The sequence below is a fragment of the Rousettus aegyptiacus genome, unplaced genomic scaffold, assembly GCF_014176215.1.
Source record: "Rousettus aegyptiacus isolate mRouAeg1 unplaced genomic scaffold, mRouAeg1.p scaffold_m13_p_13, whole genome shotgun sequence".
NCBI lineage: Eukaryota > Metazoa > Chordata > Mammalia > Chiroptera > Pteropodidae > Rousettus > Rousettus aegyptiacus.
The window spans coordinates 48,754,904-48,780,258 of NW_023416288.1; the positions used below are offsets into that span (position 1 = coordinate 48,754,904).

At 50.1% G+C, this 25,355-nt stretch overlaps 1 protein-coding gene across 14 annotated transcripts in view; it reads left to right on the top strand.

Moving 5' to 3' along the window:
* The window catches only part of KMT2C (lysine methyltransferase 2C), a 194,036-nt gene that overhangs the window by 41,554 nt on the left and 127,127 nt on the right, over positions 1 to 25,355 (top strand). For 11 of the 14 annotated variants that reach the window (XM_016163899.2, XM_016163904.2, XM_036230623.1 and 8 more), the window contains exons 3-6: positions 15,141 to 15,282; positions 18,570 to 18,770; positions 21,927 to 22,072; positions 23,044 to 23,153. In XM_016163899.2, coding sequence (XP_016019385.2) covers positions 15,141 to 15,282; positions 18,570 to 18,770; positions 21,927 to 22,072; positions 23,044 to 23,153 — 599 coding nt within the window. Of the gene's footprint in view, positions 1 to 15,140; positions 15,283 to 18,569; positions 18,771 to 21,926; positions 22,073 to 23,043; positions 23,154 to 25,355 lie in introns of those variants that run through there. The other 3 variants (XM_016163903.2, XM_016163913.2, XM_016163911.2) reach the window with 2 other exon arrangements.

The following is a 25,355-nucleotide window of genomic DNA, read 5'->3' on the forward strand; positions in this document are numbered from 1 at the left end:
CGGTGTTTGGAGGAGAGTTAGAGAGCGCGCTATCTTTTACAATGCAATTTCTCCGCACAGTACCTTTGGCGTCAAATGTGTTGCTGTCGTATGGCTGTAATCCTTGGAAACGCTTAAAATATGTTACGATTCGCCAATGTTTTCATAATTCTTTCCAATGGGGTCTAGTCAGGCCCAGTGAAAACGCTGGAGCTTAGAAGTTCAGGATTCTGCATTTCACCCCTTTTGCCACCGTGTTACTTTTAACTGAATTTATACGCGTTTCTTACTAGTTCTTATTCACGTGTTTTCTGCCTTAATTAAAATTTGTGTGCCGGGCGCTGTTACTTCCTAGCGAAGGGTCTTTGAAGCTTAAAGTGGCCTTTCCAGCTCTGTGATCACCTGCACGTCCTTGGGAAACGGCGCCGCCGGCCAGACGCCAGCTGCTTTGTGTCGCACTTGTCAGCAGCCCCCCGAGTCGTCTCCGGCCTTCTCGGGGCTCCACACCCGCCTTTCGCCTCCGCTTCCCTCCCAGACCTTGAAAACCGCGTTCCGCAGCCCACCCCAGCCGTTCTCAGGGTCACCCGTGGCCTCTGTCATTGCGTCACGTGTGAGGACGGTGTCCCTTGCAGAGCCTCACGGCCGACCACCCCTCCCTCCGGCTGCCGCTCCCCCCGCCACCCGTCCTCCAGCCCGACGGTCGTGCGGTGGCGGTTGTCGCCCCCCGTTCCACGACCCGGCACCGCGGTCCCCCTCCCGCGCCCCGAACTCCTGCGCGGGCCTGCCCCGCCCGCCACGGCCCCTCGCCGTCCACACCCCCCTCCAGCGCCGGGCGGCGGAGCTCCGTGGCCAGCCGTCGTCACCCCACGTCCGCCGCCTCCCTTCGGGTTCGCTCTCGGTGTCACACGTTCCGTGGATCTGTACGAACGTGTCCCGACGTGCGTCCATCGCCGCCGTGTCACGCAGAGCAGCTTCCCTGCCCCAGAGGCGCCACGCGCCCTCCCCACCCCCCAGCACCCAGCAGCGTCTCCGCGTGCTTGGACCGCGTCGCACGCAGCCTGCTCAGAGGGGCTCCTCCTGTCACTTAGCCGTGCACGTCGAAGGTTCTTCTCACGGCTCGATAGCGCGTTTCTTTTTACCGCTGATTCCGATTCTGTCGTACGCGTGCATCCAGTCACCTGCGGCCGGACATCTCGGGCACTCCCGGGGTGTGGCAGTCGTGAAGGAAGCTGCTGGAAGCCTCTGCGTGCAGGTGTTTGTGTGGACCGTTTTCGGCTCCTTCGGGTGAACGCAAAGGAGCCCGACAGCCAGGGCCTGTGGCGAGAGCCCGTCGTTTCTGCAGGAAGCCAGGCTGCCTCCCGCGTGCGTTTTGGACACAGCCCTTTACCAGATGTCATTCGCAAAGATTCCCCCGTTTCTCTTGACAGTGTTTTTCACAGATCAGAAATTCCTAATTTTAATGACGTCCAGGTTGTCATTTATTTCTTTTACGTATCACGCCTTTGCTGTTGTATCTGAAAAGTTTGCGACGGATCCAAGGTCGTCTGGGTTTTCCCCTGTGTCATCTTCTGGGAGATTCGTAGATTCACCTTTCACGCTGAGGTCCGGGATTCCTTTCGCGTTAGCTTTTGTGAAGGGTGTAAGGTCCGTGTCTGGATTTATTCTGCGTGAGTGCGCAGGGACTTTCCTTTATTCAGCATCGTTTATTGATGAGACCCTTTATTGATAAGATATTTCTGTAGGTAGGTCCATCTCCGGGCTATTTTGTTTTATTAATAAGTCGTTCGCCTGTTCCTCCACCAGAACTGCTCTGTCTTGATGACTGCAGGACAGAAGCTTCGAAGTCGCGTAGTCTCAGCTCTCCAGCTTTGCTCTTCAGCATCGTGTTGGCTGCTCTGGGTCTCCACAGAAACGTTCGAAGTAGTTTGTCAGTATCCACACGATAACTTGCTGGGACTTCGATGGGGTTGCGTTGACTCTCCAGGTCTCACTGGGAACAGCTGACGTCTTGACAGTATTGAGTCTTCAATCCGTGAATGTGGAATATCCATTTATATGTTATTTGATTTTTTTAATCAGAGTTTTGTAGTTTTTATCATGTGATCTTTTACACGTTTTTGTTAGATTTATACCCACGTATTTCATTTTTGGGTGCTGCTGATATTAATGGCATCTACATCTTTTAAATTTCAAATTCCACTTTTTATTGCTGGTGTATAGGAAAGTAATTGACTTTTGTAAATTAGCCTTGTATCCTGAAACATTTCTATAATTGCTTATTAGTTCCAGGAGTTTTAATTTTGCTGTTTCTTCCAGGTTTTCTACGTAGATGGTCAGGACACCTGCGAACAAAGACGGTTTTGTGTCCTTCTTTCCAATCAGCGTGCCTTTCCTTTCCTTTCCTGGCATTATTGCAGTGGCCAGAACGTCCAGTACGCAGTTGAAAAGGGGGGGGGCGGCAAGGGCACCTCCTTCCTTGTCCTGACCCTAATGGGAAAGCTCCTCGTTTCTCACCGTTGAATGCGATGTTGGCCGGAGTGTTCTTCATCAAGTTGAGGAAATTCCCCTCGCTTCCTAGTTTACTGATATTTTTTAAAATCATGAACGGATGTTGGATGTTTTCAAAAAATTTTTTTTTGCCTCTATTGACACGATCTAGTTTTTTTTTTTTTTTTTTTCTTTTCTTTTTTTAAGCCTATTGGTGCAATGGATTACATTAATTGATTTTCAGGTGTTGAACCAGCCTTGCATATCTGGGGTAAATCCCACTTGGTTGTGGTATGTAATTCTTTTTATGCATTGTTGGGTTTGCTTTGCTAATATTTCGTCGAGGATTTTTGCATCTATGTTTATGAGTGATATTGGTTTCTAGTTTTTCCTTCTTTTTCCTTATAGTCTTCGTCTATTTTTGCTTGTTTGTTTTGGGGGGGGGGTAGATTAGAGTCATGCTGGCCTTGTAAAATGAGTTAGGAAGGCTTCCCTCTGCTGCTGTCTTCCAGGAGACATTGTAGAGACTATCCTTCCATGACTGGTAGAATTCACTAGTGAACCCATCTGGGCTTGGTGCTTCTGTTTTGGAAGTTGTCTATAGCGCTGTGTCCTCTTTGATTTATCATAATAGTAAGTTGTGTCCTATTTTTTTCTTAGTCAACCTGGATAGAAGCTCATTGATTTGGATGTTTTTCTCTACATACCAGCTTTTGGCTGCATTGATTTTTTTTCTCTGTTTATTTCCTGTTTTTCAATGATTTATTCTCTAATTTGTACTGCCCCCCCCCCCCCCCCGCCCCGGTCTGCTTACTTTGGATTTAATTCGTTCTTTTTCTGATTTCCAGGGTGGGAGTTTGGCCCATTGGCTTCAGGTCTTCTTCTCTAAGATCTACATTCAGTGCCATTAATTTCCCATGTGGCTCTGCTTTCGCTGCACCCCACAAATTTCAATGAGTTGTATTTTCGTTATTACTTAGTTCAAAATATTTAACAATTTCTCTTGACATTTTTCTCTTTGATCTATATGTTACTTAGACGTGTGTTGTTTAACCTCTGAATATTTTGGCACTTTTCAGTTATCTTTCTGTTACTGATTTCTAGTTCGATTCCATTGTAGTCCGAGAGCAGACATTGTATGACTTCTACTTTAAATCTGTTTTCTGGCCCAGGGTGTGGTCTGTTGGTGTTAGACGAGGAGTCTGTAGATGTCCATTGTGTCCAGTTGACTGACGATGTTGAGTTCAGCTCTGTCCTTACAGGTCATCTGCCTGCCGGTCTGTCTGAGTCTGGCAGATGGGAGCTAACGTCGCCGGATGTAGTAATGGACTCGCGGACCCGTCCTTGCCGTTCAGTCGACCTTTGCCTTGTGCCGTTTTGACACTGTGTTGCTAGTCCTTACGTGTTAGGGAGTATGATGTGTTTTTGGAGCGTTGACCCCTTCATCGTTAGGGAGCACCCCTCCTTACCCCTGATAACTTCACTTGCGATGAAGTCTGCTTTGTCCAAACTTACTGTAGCTTCTCCCGCTTTCTTTGTGTCCGAGACCTGCTCTCTCAGCAGATTTCAGCGTTCGGTATAGCGTTAGCTGCTGTTGTCACGTTAGCACGTTACATCTCTAGACTCATTTATCCTATAGCCGCAGTTTTGTGCCCTTTGACCAGCATCTCCCCTGTCCCCAACTCTAAAGCTCCTGCTTACCACCATCCTGTTCTCTGCCCAACTTTGCATTTTTTATTAGAACTTTTACCTGGTTTGTTAGCTTCTCTAAGGCTCCAGGCTTTTCGAAGTCCCACCTGGAAGGAACTTTTTCCCAGACGATCCCTGGCACATCTGCTCCATTCTCAAAGCACCAAAGGAGTTGGCAAACGTTTGCCTGAATCCTTTCTTCCGTATTTTACCACGAGGTTAAATGACACCTGCAAACGAAGGAGATTTCGTGTGGCCTTGTTTTCTTTCTCCATCACCCCAAAACTCCTCCGTGCTGCCCGTTTAAAGTCTCCTCTTTCCCCTCACTAACCCTCGGCCACCGCTGATTTGTTCTCCGTCGTTCTGAATAAGTAAAATGAACATGTAACCTTCTGAGGCTTTTTTCTTTCATTCAGCCTAATACCTTTAGATTCATCCAGGTTGTTACGCATGGATTCGATTGTTCCTTTTTATTGCCGAGCCGTGCTACTTTGTATCGATGACCACCGCTTGTTTAACTGTTCAACTGTTAAAAGAAGGTCATTTGGGTGGTTTCCAGTTTGGGGCTCTCAAAAAAAGAAAACAAAACAAAACCATGAACATTCATCTATAGGTTTTTGTTTAGAAGCCAGTTTGTATGTAAGTGCGAGTCTACCGACTTTATTCTTTTTCAAAACCTTTTTAGCCATTTTTTCCTTTGCCCTTTCCTTTCATATACATTTTAGAATCATCTTGTCCTTATTTACGAGCAATCCTGCTGGGGTTTTCATGGAGATTGTGTTAAGTCTGTACATCGGTTGGGGGACAAGTGACATCTTTACTGCGTGAGTCTTCCCTTTCGTGGACACAGAATGTTTCTCCATTTGTGGCTTCTTCGATACCGTCCATTGGTGGTTCTTAATTTGCGGTATACAGATCCTGTTTGTTTTTTGTGAGTTATACTAATTATTTCATTTCTTGGGGAGCTGTTATAAATGATACAGATTAGAAAACTGGTTGCTAATTGCACATTGCTAATATATAAAAACAAGGTTTTTTTTTTTGTATGTTTGTCCTGTGCTTTGTAATCTTGCTAAACTGACTCTATCATGTTAGCTGCAGAAATTTTAGTGGATAGAAATTTAGGAGAAAACATTTAATTTGCTAATTTTCATTAATTACTAAACCAAAAAATAATATATTTAAGGCTTGTGTGTCTTTTCACGATTCCTAGTGTTTTCCCTAGATTAGGATAGGAATTATTTTTATTATCCTTATTTTCTAAGTGGTTTGCAATTGTGCTTTTGATCTCCTCTTTGACTTGTGAGATGCTTGAGAAAGTTTTTAAAAATTTCCAAGTAATTGTGTGGATTTTGTTTTCGTTATCAATTTCTAATTTGATACTGTGTTGGTTTTGGACTCTTCCCATTTTGGAATTCGAGATTTCTTGAAGTCTTCATTGGTTTTGGGAGATTCTCAGCTGTTACACATTCAGATCTTGCTTTTGCGCGGTCATCCTTCTCTCTGAATGCTCGTTGGCCTGTGTCACTGTTTGTTGCTGTTTGTCTCTTCGTTCGTGTTTTGTATTCTTTCATCTCTGCTCTTTATTCTGGACAGACCTTTCCAGCTTACCTACACCCTCTGAGCTCTGTCTAATCTGTTATATATATCAATTGAGCCCACTTAATATATTTCACACGTTCTTTATTCTTTTTTAAGTGTGCAGCCTCATTTTTTATAATTTCTAGTCTCCTCCCAAGTTTTATTACCTGGTGCATTTGGAGCGAAGTTTTGTTTGCTTGTTCCCGGATCTGGAGTCCTGTGGCTGTGCCAGTTCTGCCCGTTCTCCTGTTACTGATCCCTCGTAGTCGTGTGCTGGACGATGTGCTTGACAGTTTATTTGCAGAAATACACTGATAATTTTTCCCTTCTGAGGATAGTTTTTCTCTGTTTTTTTTTTTTTTTGTTGTTGTTGTTGCAGGTGCCGAGGGGCACTAGTTATCTCGGACCGCTGCGGTCCAGGCCACGGCCATGTTTTCTTTTCTAAGCATGTGACTCAAAGCCGTGTGGCAGTCCTGGCAAAGACTGGTTTATTTCTCTTACTGGTAATGTCCAGCCCTTTGGGGCTTCTGCCACCTTTGAACCCCCATCCTTGGATGGTTGTAGACTCTAGGACCATTCATGAATCTGTCGCCTTCTCAGGAGCCCTGACACCCCCAAGAAATGCAGCCCCGAACGTGGAGTCACCTCCTCACCTGCTCTCCCGAAGCTTCGTGAGGCGATGTCTTGCCCCCTGGTCAGTTTTCTGGTGCTTTTAGGACCTGTTCGCTGTTCAGGATTTTCCCTGCCACTTTCTTACCTGACTTCAGTGGGAGGCTTGTTCCTAATGACCTAGACTGCCATTAGTGGAAGCACGTCTGGAGTTTTCTTTGTACCCTAATGTGCGGTTAGTTCGCGTAAATGTTTTCTGGGCACCGGAACAGACTGTAGGGCCCCCTGTTGTCTCCTTGGATAATGTATGAAACGCGATATCGATATATTAGAGTCAGCCAGATAGGATATTGTTACTAAAAGTAAAATAACTCAGATTCCAAGAAAAAAGGTCACATGCTGTTGCGTTCAGTGGTCACATGGGTTTGAATCGGCTTCGTTCAGGATCACCGTTGCCACAAAGTGCCTGCTTCTTTGCACCTCTGCCGTTTTAAAAGTTAATTTTATTGGGGTGACGTTGGTTAATAAAACCACGTAGGTTTTAAGTACACAGTTTAACAATACGCCACGTGCATGTTGATTGTATCGTGTGTTCACCACCCAAAGTTAAATTTCCTTCCGTCGCCACATGTTTGACCCCGTGACCCTCGTGCACCTCCCTGCCCTCGCCCGGCCCTCTGCTCACCACTGACCAATGGTTCGTGTCCGTGAATCTCTCCCTCTGCCTCTTCAGAGTCGGCTCTACTCTGTGGCCGCCTCGCTGGGTGGGGGGCGGTGGCCTGCAGTCCTGGGTGCCCCGTGATTTCCTGTCCCCCTCCGAGCAGAGGGAGCGCGTCTCTGCCTCAGTGAAACAGAATTCTGGGACCCGTTGAGGTCGCGTGTCGGTCTCTGACCCAGTCTGTTTCAGAAGCTCCCAGGACGGTGGGGAGAGCTCCCTGGACACGGTGGGCTTCCGTGGCGGAAGCACAGGCCGGGTGCCGGGGTGGGGGGAGCCGTGGTTCCCCACGGGGGCCGTGCATGGGTCGTAGAGCCCCCGCCCCGCGCCCTCAGCTCTCCGCTCCCCCGCCCAGGGCCGGGCAGACGCCCGGCTCACTTACGCTCTGCCGCTTTGGCCGCGCTGCTTTGATTGGCAGGTCCCAACCTTTCCTTCAAGAATGTTTTCTTCCGTAGAATCTCTGAGTGCTCCCCCGTTTCTTTTCTCCTCTGAAGCAGTGATGAGCGCGCACGCTTGTCGCACGGGCCGTTTGTCTGCCGCGGCCGATTTTCTTTCATCCCTTCAGCGCGTCGGGGGCTGTGCCTGCTCCGCCCTCCTCTGACCAGCTCTGTGTTCAGAGTCGTTACCGTCGCCTCGTGCGGTGGGTCCTCTCGTTTTTCGTTCTGTAATGACTTCGTTTTCTTCAGTCCCTGGACTTCAGCTCACACACTTGACGCGCTTCCACCGAGCGGTGGTGGTCTGGGCCCCGGAGCCGGAGTGCAGCGTGCGAACCCGGGCTGCTGGACACGCTGCGCCCCTCAGCCAAGTCCCTCGACGTCTCACGCGCCTCCCCGTCTGGGAGATGGAGATGCTGGGAAGAGCCGCCGCGGGGAGAGGGGGAGGCTCACGGGGGCGGCTTCCCCGCTCGGTTGAGACCGGAGGGCCGCCGGCTCCTCGCCTGGGCCGTTGCTCAGGGCCGTGTCTGTGGCGGGCAGCCGTGGAGAAGGGGGCCCTGCCGCCCCCGGGACAGAGGCCAGGCGCCTCCGATGCTTGCTGTGAAGGCAGCGGCTTCCCCACGGCCTTCTCCTCCTTTCCACGCGTGCCAGCGTCTGTCTGAGCTCGTGGTGTGTCTCCCGTGAGACGTGGGGCCGAAAGGGAACTTCGAGCAGTATCGTCACGCCTGCTGCTCGCGTGTGTCTGGGATCCGGAGTCTCATGTCTTCCGGCGTCTGTGAAACAGTGATAGACTGACTTGCTCATTTGTGTGAAATCCCAGACCCGACAGCTGTCTTCCTAAGGCTGTCGTGACGTTTACATGCGCTAATGCATGTTAGTTACCCTGTGACGTTGCCTAGGGCCTGGTAAGCACGATCCGAAAGTTAGCCATGAAGATATTTCTTTATTCTTTTTGTGTCATTTGCACTGAATTATGTGGCCCAACTAAATGTATTTCTCAGAAGGAGATTAGGATTGCTATAAATAGCTGTTATTAGATGGCGAAAATGTATATTGTAATATTGCAATATGTTATTTTTAGCTTTTTAAATTGTAGACCGTGAATATCCATTAAAAACACATTTTAAAAAAGCGATACAGCAAAACTAAAGGAAATACTTTTAATAACTAAATTAAACATCCAGAGAGCAGTTGACTTTTATCCGTTACTATCCGCGTGTGTTTAGGTTCTCGGTGAGTATTGTGTATTTGTTCATCCTTGGCGCATGCATTTTTTAAAAATCAAGTTAAGAATTATGACACCAGTGCGCATCTGTGAACATTCATGGAACTGTAGGGAGGTCCGAAGAGAATGAATTAGCTATGAAAGTGACGACGACGCGCGGAGAAAAGCAGCGTGTCGCCTTGTCGCTTGCATCGCTTACGTTTGCAGTCCGCGCGCTCCGCGCAGGCAGCGCCTGCTGACGCTGAGAAGTCAGTGTCGCTCTTTCAGCGGATGAAGGCGGGACAGTGGCTCGTTCGCCGCCTCTCACGTAGCGCGTCCCGGATGCAGAGGGCGCACCGGGTTCAGTAAGATGCGAGCGCCTCCGGACAGCGTGACCGCTGGACACCGATGCCCCCGACGGCCGCCGCCGAGAGGGAGGACGGCAGGACGGCGCCTTCTGAGGCGCGCTGTCCTCGGCAGCCACGGTGGGAAAGGAGGATGAGGCTGTCGCGTTCCGTGGGGGGGGCGGGAGCCAGGAGGGAGAAACCGTTCTTCCTGGGCCCAGTGGCTGGCCGAAGCGTAGGGGCCCGAGGCTCCGGCGGCTGGTGCGGACAGAGGCCGGCGTCGCCGGGCAGGATCAGGAGGTGCTGGACTAGCCCGTTGAAAATGCCCGGCGTGCTTTCCCCGGCGTATCCGTTCGTTCCTGTGCATTCGCGTGCTGAGGCGCAGCTGCCCGCTCTGCGGCGCGCAGGGCGCGGTGCCGCGTGCCCGTGCGGACCGTCGTGCTCCTCACAGGCTCTGGGCGGGAGGCAGGTTTAGTGTCCGCGTTCGTGGGGCGCTCGGCTCGGGGCGCCGTCTCCCGCGGACGGCGCGTTCAGGCACCGTGGCCCCTTCCGCCAGCTCTGTTCCAAACAGCGTGTTTTGAGAATGGATACAATAAAATAGACCAGATTACAAAGGTAAACAGTCATTTTGAAATACGATCAATTGTAGAAAGCCAAATTTGTAATTTCACAGCATTTTTATTTACACTTAAATTATAAAATTTAGTAATTACTATAATTTCGAGGTGGCGCTGAGGGTAAATGATATCTTGAGGTATCTGCAGACGTGGCGTGTGATAAGAAATCATCTGCCTTCTGCTGGTGTCGGGGACCAGGTGCGTTATCACTCTGCTCGTGCACACATAACGAAGTGGGTGTGTAGATGCCTGAGTCTCAAAAGTTAGTAAAAATGCAGATGTAATTTCTCCTTCCAAGATCCAAGAATTCGTGATTCAATGCATTTAAAAAGTTCGTTAAAAGATAACAGTGCTTGGAAAGAGCGACCGCATTGACGGAGGAGGCCGTCGCTGGACGCCCGAGTGGCTTTGCTGTCTTACAGTCCGTTCCGCTGTCACGGCGAGTTTGCCGGGTGCGTCCGCAGGGCCCAGGCAGCCTTTTCAGGTAATTATTTAATCTCTGGGGGAAAGAATTTTATAGTTGTTCAAAATTCAGAGTATTTGATTTCTGTGAACTTGGCTGTGATGTGTTTTCCCTCTACTCTTAATCGGTAGTGAGTAAAACAAGAGAAAAGCTCTGCCCTCTCAGATTTCATCTCGTAGTCAGCGTGGCTCCTCAGGAAGCACGGCCTTCGTGAAACATGGACGTCAACTCACGTCTGACATTCGTGCTCCAGCCCGATACCGTGCCGTCTCCTGACTAGATCCGTCAAGAATAGGGATCCCGACTGTTTCAGTACTGGCTACTATTTGAATAGAATTTACGGTGCACAGGAGTTACTCAAAATTTTCTTTGGTAAAAAAAAAAAAAAAAAAAAATCGTCGTACCATAATGATTTATTAACTCCCTGGCACACAGCCAGGACGGGTTAAATAAATGTTCCCTTTATTCCTTTTACTTCCCACAATACAATGCAGTAACGTGCGATCCGACACACAGGTCAGCATCCGGTGGGTGGTAACTAAGTAGCTGGGAGAGCGGGTGGTTAGGATGTGGCGTGCGGACGTGGCGCATCAGAGTGGCAGCCACGCGCCTGCACTCAGGATGGTACTCAGGGCACGGGGCTGAGTGTTCACATGATTGTCTTTTTGATCCTGAAGACAGTTCCATACTAGACGGCATTGGCTGTCTTTTCAACGGTCAGCACACCGAAACTGAGATGAGGTGAAGGAATTTGTCAACCACACATTATTAGCCAGTGACTGAGCTGGGATGCAAATTCTGGACCATTCGAGCCCAACCTTTTGACTTTAACTAACACAGCAAGCAGCTGTCTATTAGTGTAAACTCTCGAGTCTTGGAACCGACTGTTTAGGATTCGGGAGGAGCCGTGGGGTGGAGCCGCCCTGTGCGAGAGCCGCGCTCAGGGCTCAGCTCAGGGCTCAGGCAGGCGCAGTGCACCGTCGCCCGCCCTTCTCCGTGTGCCCCGTGGACGTGCCCAGCTGCGGCGGCTCCAGTTCTCTCAGGCAGCCCCGCCCCCCCCCGCCCCGCCCCCGAGCGTCAGAGGGCTGCACACAGGTAGGGGCCGCAGGTTGCGCGCCCCACCCCTCACCCCCACCTTCCTGGCTCCAGAGCGTTTTCTCACCAAGCGGCATTGCCTGTGTTTCAGGTCAGTTTTAAAGTAAGGAGCAAGAGACACTGGGGATTTCATGTGGGAGGAAAACACAAGACTGAAATTTTTTCTTTTTGAGTTTTATTAAGCGTAAGAGGTGTGTGCGAACTCCAGTTTCCACCGCTGCGGACCGGCGTTTGCATGAGCCGGGCGGCCGCGCCCGGGCATGTTCTCGGTCCCAAGGTTAGCGCGCTGGCTTCGGGCACGAGCCCCTGGTGGCTCTCACGAGCACGTTCTCACTGAGGCTCACCAAGAATTGGCCCCAGAACTCTCTCCTGGCCGTCACCGGGTCCATAGTCCTCTCATCCAGAGCACCTCCGGTTGACTTCTCTGGATGACATCTCTGGCTGGAAAGTCGGAAAACACCATTTTCCACCAGAGCAGTCAGTTTTGCATTCTACTGCCCAACTCTGAGAGTCTTCTGAAGACCCGGGCAAGGAGGAGAGAGAGAGGGAGAGAGAGCGAGAGAGAGAGAGACAGAGAGAGAGAGAGACAGAGAGAGAGAGAGACAGAGACAGAGACACATTAGTGTAATTGTCCTGCCTCGACTTTGACAGGTGGTTAAGCTCCAACTTAGTCTACTGAATGAAAAGTGGCAGTTAAAAAGATACATTTCTGTTATTATGTATACGTCCACCTATTTGTGGGTACCTTTTCCTTTTTTCTACTTTGTGGCTGGAACTCCTCCCTGGGAAGCAGTCTCAAGATTCTTCTCTATTCCTTAAAGAACAAATGACTCAGACAACAAAATTCAGACCAGAGATCAAACCAAACCCCCAGCCCCTCCGGTTTCTGTCGCAGGACCAGTACTCATGATAGTGAGGGCAGTAGAGCGGACAGAAGGAACTCTCGCGGCTGGCCTCGTAGCATCTCTTTGTAGGTTAGGCGTACTTCCGATCCCATTTCTCTTAAAACAAAATTGTTTGAAAACTCTATGCTTTGAGCCCGTTTCCCCCTTTCCGAAGTCAGAGAAGCCTCGTTTTGAAAGGCCGCGGACCTGAAAACCCACCAGCCCGTCGTCAGCATCCGCATCCCGGCTTGGTGCTTCCTCTGAGGTCTGCTGGGGGAGGGGGCGGAGGGGGGCAGGCTCACTGCTCCCCTGCTTGCTGCTCCTTCGTTTCGGCAAAACAAAATGAAAAAAAACAAACCACCAAAACCCCTACAAATATGACGCATCTTCTTCGTGGGGAACAAAGATCAAAGAACAGCACAGTAGACGTGGACGGGCCGTCCTCCCTGGGCGGGAACGTGGTCCGGTGGAGGCCACACAGGCCGGCTTCCCAGGGCAAGGCAGCGGCCATGACACGGGACCCGGCTCCCATTTGGTTCAGCGTCTGGAAGCTTCCGAGGCTGGCTCCTTCCTCCTCTCCATTTCTCCTTTCTTCTGTTGACTCCGACCCTTTCTCATTACCTAGTAATAGGAGTGGTGTTAAAATAAAGCATGCTCCACACATGCCCTGGGCACCTCCGGGTGGAAACGAAGTGGTTCCGGAAAGGTGTTTTTATACGTGGTCATCCTGTCGCAGTCTGGATAGAACAGAGTCTCTCCAGACCGGTGTTACCTTCTGTCCTCGGCGGTCCCAGCACGAGCGGGCAGGTGGCACGGAGTGACTTCTGGCTCTTCCCAGATGCTTTTCCTCGAGCCGCGTCCCCTGCGGACACCTGTCTGCTTCCCCAGTGACAGCACGTCACGGAGCTACCGAGTATTTTGATACAGAATAAAAAGTCCTGTGCTTTTCAAACCTCACTATCGCTGTTCTCGGCGCCTGACTTATTTTAAGTTTTCCCCACACCCGGTGCCAGTTTCTGTGTTCGTGAGGGCGTGGGTTGGACCGCGATGACAGGGACCCCCCCAAGACGGCAGTAGCTTCAACAAAACCAGTTAGCTTTTCTCGGGCGTAGTGTTTGTGCGAGTGCGAGGCCCAGGCAGGTGGGGGGCGCCCGTCCCTGGGGGCGTTTAGGACTCGCCGGTTCCCTCTCTGGGCGCCACCCCCCCAGTCCCCCCCACGCCCCGAGTGCCACTCTCACCTGCTGCCCTGCCGCTGGGAGCCGCCAGGTCCGCGTGCAGGCTGTTGGGGAGAGGGCACGTGGTCTAGTGCAGGCAAAGCCGCCTCCTTTCAGGGCCGCAGAAGCCGCGTGGTCACTTCTGGTCCTGTCCGGTCGGTGCAGACTGGCCAGGATCACGTGCAGGGCAGCCGCATGCCTGCAGCTCGGATGGCAAAGGGGGGGAGGGGAGCGGGTGTTTGTCCTTCGACCCTTTTCTGCAGGGTCAGGTGTCGCGTGCACCTGTGGGGTTATTTATGGCTCTGGATATGCATGGCTTTTTAGGGGTACAGATTACATGTGCTTCTTTGCAGTCTGCGACATTTTTTCCATTTTGTGCATGGTGTCTTATGAGAAAGATTCAAAATTTTAATGTAACACTCAAAAATATAATTATTCTTTAACAAAAACGTGTTTTGTATATGGAGATCTGAATGTAGGTACTCTAGATCAGTTTTGTGGCTGGGAGTAGACAGGACAGACATTTAATTTATGGTTAAAACTTTTCTATTTCAGGTAAAGAAACATGTTACTTTAAAAGGGGAATCCAAACCATCTGTTTGATCCCTCATCTCACTGTTAACTTTATAATTTGACAGGATTTAAAACTAGATTTTCTAACCAAACAATTAATAATTCTCAGAATCTTTCATTTGTCAAAATAGTTCCCTAAAGTTCATTTTGAACCCGGAAGACCTCCATAGTCCCAGGACTAGGGAGGCCAGACTGAGGCCGACTGAGCGATGAGATCAGATGCGGTGTGGAGGTCAGCGCCCCGGGTGCTGGCCGCGTCTCCCGTGCGGTCAGGACGGGGCCTGGGGCTGCGGCGAGGAGTTAGGGCTGTCGCTTTAGAGGCCTCTAAGCCAGAGGGGGCCATGGGGAGCCGGGCGAGAGCCACGTCCTCCACAGGTGTCGGACCTCGCCGTCCTCGGCCGCAGCCTCGTGCGCTCCATGCCAGCGTCCTGATTCCCCCGGGGGAGTTCACCGAGGCCGATCGGTGACTTTTTCATAAAGCCGTGTAGCTGGGCGTCGGGGGAGCCGGCACTCGACGCGTGGGGACCCACGTGGAGGGCGGCAGGAGGCGGGTGGCCCTGGGTGCCGGCAAGCGTCCGGGCTGTCCTAAGGCCTGCGGGCGGGCGCTGGGTGGCGGGGTGGCTCCGGCCGTGGCGGCAGCGTGGATGCCTGGAGGGAGGGAGGGCCGAGGAGAACGGGACGGGGGTTGCTCCGTGGCTGCTCCGCCGTCCGGGTTCCAGGCTCGTGAGGCCCGGAGCTGGAGGAAGCACAGACAAGGTTCGGGGGGCAGGAGGAGGGGGGCTGCAGCACGAGGTGCACACGTGCGGGGTCGGCCTGGAGTCAGGATGTGTTCTTTCTGATTATTTAGCTGTTACGATGGCTGATAATTAGGGGGTAGAGCGATCATTTTGAATTAATGATAATTTCAATTTATAAATTGTGAAGAAACTTCTTTTTAATGAGTCACATTGAAATCCGTTGGTTCTCTGGACGAGCAGCTGTAATCCTGAACATAAGCCCTTGACGGTCATTCCCGAGATGAAACTTCTCCAAGTCAGTCGTAATTTGGCGACAAGGAAAAGTGTGCCATGTTTTACGTCATTTGATGACCAAGTTGCAAAAGAGGCTAAACATAAATAATACCATTAATTATGTGGATAAACTTTTCCTGTTTTAGTCCAGTGGTATCATCCTTTATGATGGGTGCTTTATAAATTCACAAAGGTTCACATCAGTGCAGACCTGACTCTGTGTTCTCTCGGTCACTGTCCAGCAGAAATCAGGGAGCAGTCGGCAGAGGAGGACGCGGAGGTGGACGCGGACGGCGGCAAGCAGCCGGACGCGGGCCCCGAGCGGCCTGCGTGCGAGGAGCCGGCCGGCTCCCTGGTCTCCGTCGGCGTGGAAGCCAAGATCAGGTGAGAGCGCCTGCCGCGTGCTGGGGGTCGCGACCGCGGCCGGCCCGCGGCGCAGATCTGGGTGGGATCGGCTCATTTAGTAGCTCTGAGTTTGAGGTGCCGGCTCTGTGCGGCCGAGGCGAGTGCGTCTGCGGGCCTGGCGGGGACGGGGCGCCACAGACAGGCCAGGTGGCCCCCCGCCCAGAGCGGATGGCGCGGGGTGCTCTTCCGTCCGAAGCGACTGTGCGTGGGCAGCGAGCTGACTCGGGCGTTGACCTGTAGGCTCACGGTGAGCTGCGGGTGACTCACCCCGTCTTCATCTTCAAAAGCACACGCAGGACCCCGCGCCGACCTCTGTGTGATTCGCCCTGACGTCTTTCATTGCGCGACCTTCTCTGAAAGACGTAATTGACTGACGCGGCGAGCTCCTGCGTCAGCGGGCGCTCCGGTCTGGAAGCTCCTTCCGGCTTCCGGCTTCCGTCTGGAAGCTCCTTCCGGCTTCCGCCGTGGGCGCCTCCCTCCCCGTCCCCGTCATGCAGGCGTCCTCGTCCCAGGCGAGGCGCCCCCCGCGGCCGCCGCCTCCCTCCCACTGTCGTCCCTGACCCCCGCTCCTGCCCGTGCCAGCCCTTTGCTCCGTTTTCTGTCCTGTGATTTGGCCTTTGCAGTAACGTCCTGTGACGTGGAACCCCAGTTTGTCCCTTCTCGCTTGTGGCTTTGATGAGTCTGGGGAATCGCGTGTATCAGTCGTCGCTCCCTTTCTCCTGCCCAGCGGGATTCCGTTTTATGAAGGGACCCACCGCAGTTCCTTCGTCCATGTCCCAGTTAAAGGAGATTTGGGGTCGCTAACGGTTTGGGGCAGTTATTCACGCATAGGTTTTGGTGTGAACAAAGGGTTTTTTATTGCACTTAGGTACCTAACTACCTGGGGGAGGGATCATTTGAAAGGAAAATGCCCACGTGATTTCCAGGGGGAGTACTGTGCCCTTTCCCACCAGGGGTGTGCGAGAGGCCCCTGGGGAGAGGGTCGGCTTTAGCCTGACCTTAGGGAGGCCATGTCCCTACATCTGGGGTTTGTGGGGTCCCAGCCGGAGGAGCCCCGTCCCGTTGTGGTCTTGGTCAGGAGAAGTCCTGCCCATCCTCCGGGGTTGCAGGCCCCTCCCCCACGCCATCGCCCCGCCCCGCCCCCAGGCCATCGCCCCCCCCCCCCCCCCCCCCCCGCTGGTCTTTGCCCCGCCCCCAGGCATCGCCCCGCCCCAGCTGGTCTTCGCCCCTGCCGGTCCTCGCCCCGCCCCCGCTGGTCCTTGCCCCGCCCCGCCGGTCTTCGCCCCGCAGCCTGCCCTTCCCCACCCGCCTGGGCGCTTTGCCCCAGGAGAAGTGAGGGAGGAGGGTCCGGGCGGGTCTTCGTGCCCTGCGCACACACGGGGCCTTTGCCCTCCGCAGGCGGGCACCGTGCCTGGCCCGTCCTTGGACTGTTCACGTGCCCGGGGGTGTGCGTGGCAGCGGAGGAGGGGGGTCAGGAGGCCCCCGGTGCCCGCGGATCGGGTCGCAGGGCCTTTTACCTCACGTGCTCACAGCGCCTCACGCTCGGCCTTCCGCGGTGCGCAGAGGCGTCGCCGAGTTGCGCTCCTGCCCGTGTGCCAGCGGGCCCCAGGTGAGCACGTGGCCCCTCTCTTCCCGGAAGGGCCTTCGGCGTAGATTTCTGCGAGGCGCGGCCCAGGCGGCCATGGCGATGGCGGCGCGAAGACCAGTGCGGGGCGGATCCGGGTGCGGCCTCGCTCGCGGGCCACTCACCTCCTGCTGGCCAGCCGGCCGGGTCCCAGCAGGCCATGGACTGCCACTGGTCCCCGGCCTGCGGTTGGGGACCCCCGTTCTAGGGGACCAAACAAGCCAGAAACGGGGTGTGCTGAGAAATGTCACCTTAACGGCTTAGAAAAAATTATAAATAAGATTATGAAAGTAACAAGATTGGCAAAGGGTACTTACTGGTAGTAAGTAATGTCTTTTAGTCAAGAAGGAACATGAGTTTCTATTTGAGTTTATTTTTCTGAAAGTAGACCCTAGTGTGTGTGTGCGCGCGCGTGCGCGTCAGTGGACAACATAATTTATCATTAGATTGAAGTAATTTTGGAAAAACTTAAATAGGTAACTTTCGTAAACCAAAGATTGAGGAAAGCCCAATATGAATTTGACTTAATTTAAAATAAAAATCACCTGAAAGTTTGATTGTGTCTGTCACCTGTTAATGTGAGGTGTTAGGACAGTTCACAGGACAGATGCAGCCGAGGTAGGAGCGGAAGCTGGAATGTCCAAGAAGAAAAGTTGGGGCACAGCGGCCATGGACGTGGAGAGGGGAGCGGTCTAAGGGGGGCCCCCTTCAGCTGTGTTCTGTCCAAGGTCCCTTATTAAGCTCATGTTCCTAAAGTATATTTGGTTTTTGCCCGTTAACTTTTTAAATGGTTTCTCTTTTTAAAAAAAGAATTAACTGATTTTTATTTTTCAGACTTTATTGTTTAGAACAATTATAGGTTTCCCAAAAAAGTGAGCAGGTGGTAGAGTTCCCATGGCCAGCCTCGGCCAGCCTCAGTGCCCCTGTTGTTGGCCTTGCACATTAGTGCGATGCGTTTGTTACACCTGATCAGCCGGTCGTGATACGTTATTGTTAACTGAAGAGCATGGTTTACGTGGGGGTTCGTTCTTTGTATCTGCCATTACAGTGTGTGAAACGAAATAGTTTCACTGCTCTGCACGTCCCGAGTTCCACCTGCTCATCATCCATTTCCCATTCCTATTAAACTCTCTTGCCCCCCACCCTCATCACTAACCGCCTAACCCAGAAACCACTAACGTTTATGATTCATCTCTCTCCACGTGTGTCTGTGTGTGTTTGGTGATGTACCTAAAGAACCTTCTGCCAACTGGCGAAATAAACTTGTCACCTCTTGTTTTACAGATCTGGGATGTAATTGAGTGGCCACAAAACCCTGCCTTCTTCCTTTATTCTTTTTAAATACTTGCATTTCTTGAATCAGATTTTTTAAAGATTATTTTTCTAAGTGCAAACTAGAATTTTTTGATTCGATAGGTTACTACTGTAAAAAATTGTGCTGTGGAAAAGTAGAACTGCAAATTTAAATGTACCAATGTTAATCAACTTAATTGTTCTGTGGTACAGACATTGAAAAGCTTATGCCACTCTAAAAACATAGTGTTCAATTTTAAAGCACAGTATCTGTAGCTGTCTGCCACTTAAAATAGTCCAGTAAAACTCTTTCTCCTTCTCTTGTCTTCCTGCCTTTCATTTCTACCAGTGAACAGCTCTGCGCTTTCTGTTACTGTGGTGGCAAAAGTTCCTTAGGACAAGGAGACTTAAAACAGTTTAGAGTGACACCAGGGTTTACCTTGCCGTGGAAGAACCAGCCTTCCGATAAGAAGGACTTCGAGGACAACAGCAGTGGAGCCTGCGAGAGAGCGCAGAACTCGGCCCCGCGGAAACAGAGAGGACCGCGGAGGTGAGCGGCATCGCTTGGATTTTACCGGTCGGGGTACGGTGAGGCTGTAGAAGGCACTGTCACTGCCTTGTGGGAGACGTGACTGGTGTCCCCGGACAGTTCCTCGTGATCTCAGCATCCGTGCGATGCGGAAGTCCTGTTCTCAAAATCTCCTTATTGTAAGAATGTTTACCTTACTTGGATATTAACAAAATCAGGGTGATCAAAAGAGTTAACTCTTTGGAAGGAAACTTGAAAGGACTTAACATAGATGGAAAGAAAATAAAAAAGATGAGTCAAGTCTTTCCTTCCTCTAAACTTGCAGTTGTTTGTAAAAATATAATAATGTGAGAGAATAGCAAAACCAGTTTTCAGTGTTCACATCCTTCATGCGCTATGTATGTATGTATGTATTTATATGGTTCAGAGACTGTTAAGCTGTCTTCTCAACTCAGTTATCATAGCGTTGACTTTCTAAGTAGTCATTATATACTGAGAATACCCTTTCTGACATTAAAGAAGATGCTCTTTTTTTTTTTTTTAATGAAACAGGAATTTACTAAGACATCTGTATAACTATATGTGTCTATATTTATGGAACTTCTAGGTACCCAAAACTCTTGTCTAATGTGTTTGCTTTCTGAGCTAAAAATCTTTTTGCATGCTGTAGAATTTTGGTGAAAGGCCATCCTGATCTGTGGACGTGGCCCTGGTCGTTGAGGGAGTAGAATTTTCTGAGGTCGATGAGAAAGTGTAAAATTAATTTAGCTTGGCAGGCCGGCCTGCTCTGCCCTAGAGGGTGATGATGTAATCACCCAGCGCTGATCTGGCATTCACCCAGACCTGAGTACTGAAGCATTGTTGTGTTGTGCTTATTTGATTGGCTCCTTCTTTTGGACTCTGGCCAATGCCTTTGAGACCTGAGGTAGGAAATGAAACAATAACAAGAGAGACAGTCTTTGAAGAGAATTTAAGGTGGAACAGTTTAAGGAAGTTTAGACAGTCTTGGTATTTTAAAGGCCGCAGCTAGATCATGTAGAGCTTTACCTGTTAGATAAATGAGTGTTCACATCACGATAAAATATATTAAAAGTCTGGTAAACTTACAGCGTCCACCAGTAATTAGCAGATTCGTGGATTGGACTAAGTTTTATCTTACAGTCTCACGTCTGCCTTGAAGAATAGCAGTTACATAAACACCTGTTTTGCGAAATACAGTTGGGCTTCATTTATTTATTTTATAAGCTAGGTCAGTTTTTAATGAAAATCTTTATGAGCTTAGATGATAATTATGTAAAAACTAGCCTTGGTTTAATGAAAGTCTTTTATTGGCTTAATGTTTGCTAAGTTATTAAGTAATGATAACAAGCCAGTTAATGGACTTTAGGAATAAAGCACATTTATAAAATTTGGAAATCATTTAGGGGTAGACAATTAATTCAGCTTGGTAATGGTTTTAAATATTTACAGAATATGTTACTAATGAACTACAAATCAGATAAAACAATTTTTTCTTTTTGTAATTTGAAAAGGAGGTTTTTAAATAGTCTTTTCTCTTGTTACAGTAAATAATGACAATATGAGCCAGGAGTCTGTACCTCTTTCTTATTGTTTTAGACTTAAAATTCGGGGGCTGTGCATTCAGCTGACTTCTCTTGATGGCCTTTCCTAAGGCGGGCTACTGTAATCCTGTCATCCTCAGGAGTGACATCGGCAGCTAACTGCCGTGGTGTACGCATACAAGCTGGCTGCAAAACCCGAAGGTGTGATTTGATCAAGCCACTGGTTAGGAACTGGGCAGTGATAGACTGGTTTTTATACCTGTTCCCCTGTCAAATACTAGTGCAAAGAAAATCTGTTAAAATGATATGTCAGTCTTCATAGATGAACTGTTAGTCTTTTATTCCCCTCCCAATAAAATAACCACGATTAATAATGAAAAATACATGTAGGAATGAAGATTATAGGAAAGAGTTCTCATTTTTCTGTCGACATCTATAAAAATGAGACTTTAAAGTTAGCATAGCATGCTAAATTTTTTTTAAAAGTGAGTCTGTGCATTTCTAATGCTGAACATAAAGAATATTGGTTATTTTATGTGTTTTGATATTTAAATGTACTTATCGATACATGTTAATACTTTTTTTCTTTCAATGATTCCAGGTATAAAAAAGTGTAGTGAGCTGGTCATTGTGCTGATTTTCTCTTAGTAGGAATCATGGTAGAGACCAGCATACAGAAGTGCAGTGAGTTATAATCTATATTCAATGGCGTTTCAATCCAGAGTTACGATTGGGTTAAATCTGGCGATATCGAAAGAAGACTGGAGTTTATTGCCGGTCATCTGATTTAATGTCTAGACACTGTAGTCGTCTTTGTTTACTTAATGATCTCGGTTATGACCTGAAGGTCATGGGCCTGGAAAGCCCGGCGGGCTCTCTCCCCGCTGTGCCGTGCGCCTTGTTCGGTGCTCGCTTTCCTGCCGGAGCCACCGCCGGCACCGCCTTCCTCATCCTCCGAGCCGTTCGGTAGCCGTTCTGCTCTCTCTCCTCCGCTTCTGACTTGCGAGGTGAAGGCTTGGTGGAGAGGACTTGCAGTGCCATGCCGCAGCCCAGCCGTCGGGGTTTGTCTAGGGCACCGTCGGACAGCTCCAGCTGACTCGTTCTATCTCCCTCTTCACACTTTGTAGCGGGCGTTCATTTCCCCGGGAAATAACCTTTCTTGCCATAAAATCAACTCAGCTCTGTTGCCTTAGTCCTCGCCTGCTATAATATAAAGCACGCGCAAATGTCTGATTCGATCGAGTTATATTTTATAAGCATTTAAGTAAGGCCAAATGGAACATTCATTTTATGTGATAAAATATGGATCCTGATTAGAATATTAGAGCATCATTTTTTTAAAAATTTTGTTATAGAACAGCAAGCTAAATTTGCAACTGTGATTTTTACACTTCTTATATGTCTGGAGCTATAGTTGTTGCTTATGTGATACAGTGTAGCAGCCCGGTTTTACATTATACTGTGACTAATAGACATGTTCTAAAAGTTGTTTTATGACAGCTTATGCCTAATAGGTCAGGATTGATCTGACAGTGCATTGTATCGAAGTTGTTATAAAACGAAGCATTTTCTGCTTGTTATCACTTTCACACCTGCTCTGTTTCGTTTTCCCCAGGGAACGGCCCCGGCAGGGCGCGGTGGCGTGCGTGAGCGTGAGCACGCAGACCGCTTCGGATGATCAGGCTGGTGAATCGTGGGACGAGCTGAGCCTGGTTGGCATTCCAGATGCCATTGACGTCCAGGCCTTATTTGACCCTACAGGTACGAGCCGGCCTTCAGAATCACTGCCGCTTCCTTCCGTAGGCATTTTAACTTTAGCGAATTGTCCACTTAACAGTAAATAACCGTCATTTAGGAAGAACTGTGATCACATTGTAAAAAAACGTCGTTGGTACGCATGCCTGCGTAGGTAAAATAAATTTTCTGAGTGCGTTTACCTGATTCGTTCAGCATCTGCACGTGGCCGATGCTGGGCTGGGAGCTTTTATAAACGTTTGCATTTGCTCTTGTGTAGACAGCATTGCCGTGGAGATCTGACAGTTGAGGAAGGAAAGTTTTAAAGGGATCCATGAGGGCCTGGGCATCGTGGCAGTCTGGGGCTGTCTAATGTGGAGGTGAAGGACAGCAGCTCCTGGCCACGAGGGTGTCCCATCGTGACAGCACAGGACACGTACTTGTGCTGTGGGACCGTGGAGATTTTTGAGCACATTTCATTCTACAGTGTTCAACTGTTCGTTGACCCATAGTGGTTCAAGCGCCATGTGATGGAGAATTTGAAGACCGAGCCGCCACGAACGATTAATGTGGGCTCTTGGTGTGGAGCAGAGCGGGATAGAGGTGTATAGTTAGTTTACTTGCCACACATCTTCTGTCATAAACCAAGCATTAAACGATGTCCTTTACGTTTTATGTGTGAGATTCCACAATATCTTATGGTACTAGCTAAATAAAATGACTAAAAACTATTCTTGGTTGAAGAAGTCATCAGGGACGCACAGAATCTCAGTCTCCGGTGCATGCCGGATGCGCACAGAGGGCCTTGCCCAGTGGCCCTCCGGCCCCTGAGCCTCGCTTTGACACGAGCCGCATCGGTGGCATGAGTCCAGGACGCCGTGGTGCGTCTCACGTGTTGGGGCTGATGGGGGTGGGAGGGTAGGGGGGGTTCGGTCTGTGCTCGTTGGCGTCCGTGTGCTAACATTGCTCGTCTGCTCCTTTTCCCTCGAACCGTTCAGGCACTTGCTGGGCTCATCGCCGCTGCGTGGAGTGGTCGCTGGGCGTGTGCCAGCTGGAGGACGCGTCCCTGGTGAATGTGGACGAAGCTGTTGCCTCAGGGAGCACGGAAGTAAGTGGGGGAGCAAACGGTCACGCTCAGCTCTCCGGCATTTTACTCGAGTCAGCATGACGTTTCCCTTGTAAGAACCATCTATTAGGTGATTGATGTAAAAACCCTTCAAATTGGAAGTTATTAATTTTTATCCAAGAGAAGCTGTGCAGACCGCTAGAATATGATATGTTAAGTTAGGCAATAAATGGAAACCTTTAAGATAAATATTCACATCACAATACTTAAATCAAAATTTAAGTCAAATTTTAAATCTTCACGTGAGAATTATGAACCATACGTCCACGTGGTTACTTTTTAGGACAAAACCATTTGATGAAGATTTAAAATTAGAGACAGGATTTGACAGGTCTTCAGTCTATGGTGTGGGCTAGCTTTGTTTGATCTTTGCAAAATCGATTGAAAGAATTTCAGTTAAGTTGGCAGTTCAGTTCACCTTTTCGGCACTTTCTCGAAGTAATCTCACGTGCGTGGTCTGCCATCTTTCAGAGCTTTCACTGTGGTTTTCCTGTGATTTTGCAGTGAGCACAGAAACAAACTCAGCATTTACCTTTCCTTTGTAAGGGAAACAAAGCCCGTGAAGTGAAATTGCTTTGCTGACTGCAGATTCTCTGGGTTTTCGCAGGTATATCTGGGGGAAGTGAAATCGCCCTTTTAAAGGGATATTAAAAATGGAAATTTTAACTATAGAAATTACATGGCCTTTGATAGTGGAGTGTCGTTAAAACTTCCAAAGTGTAGTTGAAAAGGACTTAAGATTTGAGTAATTATTCAGTTATAACATTAGCTTCACTTAGGTTATGAAAATGATCTAATTTGCATGGATAAGTAACTCACCTCAGGATGAGTGCTTGTTTTGGAAACATGACATTACATTTAAATGTTTATGTTATCAAAATTTGAACACTATAATCCGTCATAGTGAACGCCACAGCCCGAACACACTTAGATGGCCAGACGAAGACTGTGCTAGGTGAGTGAGAGCAATTTGTCATCAACTAATCCAGGAGTAGTGTTGGATTCTTCTGTGACGGTGAAGAGCAGAGGCATGTCTCGGAGGTGACCGCGGGATTGGATCCACCGCAGTAAAGCAGGTGTCAGAGGACAGGGAACTGGAACCTTGTGGGGGGAGGGTCTCGGCCTCAGCTTGTAAGAAGCACAGCGCCGTGCATTGCCACGAGGTGCAGCGTGGCCGAGGTGTGGCCTGCGCTGGGACAGGCCACGCACAGAGGCCAAGGCGAGCTCGGCGGCGTTGGACTGAGATCGAAGGGCGCGAGACCGCACGCGAGGAAGTGCGTATCGGGGCATTGCCCAGCGCCGTCCGCTCCGAGGGTAAAGGAGAGCTTGCCGTGCTCGGTCCGCTTTGGACAGCAGGGACCCTTCTCGTTCTTAAAGTACTTACCGATTCGTATTAAAGTGGCATTTAGAGAGCGGAGCTCTGCCCTCCCCCTGACAAGAGGAGTCGAGGGCCACGGAGACCCGCACCCCTTCTCACTGCGTCTTGGCGTCGGCACTGAGTCGGCCTGAGCAGGTGGCGTGTGGGGGGAGGCAGGAGGGGACACGGTGGAGGGGCCAGTCGCAGCCTCGTCAAGCCTCTGCTCCCCCGCCGGAGTCCGTCAGCGCCTCCTCGTAGGTCAGTCTTCTGTTGCCATTTCCCCTGTTTTTGTTTCCATTATCAAAACGAGGTACAAAGGGGTAGACCAGTTATCCAGAACATTTAACATTTGTCTTCCCCCAGGAAGAGTTTGTCTCGCTGACAGAAATTTAGACGTTCAGCAGCACGTTTGATGACATGGCAGGAGGGGGGCGGGCACCCCGACGTGTGGCTGGGGGTGGGGCGGGTAGGTGGACACCCCAACACGTTGCTGGGGGTGGGCAGCTCCCAGCATCCACTCCTAAGAGAAGAAAGTGCAGAAGACCGTCTCTGGGGTGTGGCCCTTCAAGAAAGACGGATGTAAGGAAATGCACACGCTCACTTGTGGGAAAGAGAGAAAAGACAGTAAAGACGGCTAAACCGGAAAGGAAGGGGCTGGATGCGCACGGGCGTGGGGTGGGGGCAGTGGGGGAGAGGACGGGCCCACGGAGCCGGGCAGCGCGACGGACGCCTCTCAGAGGCACCTTCTCGTGCAGCTCAGGGTTTCACCTGCCCCCTGGCTAGCAGTTACAGCCATGTAGGCTGCGGGGGGCCCAAAGGGAACAGCA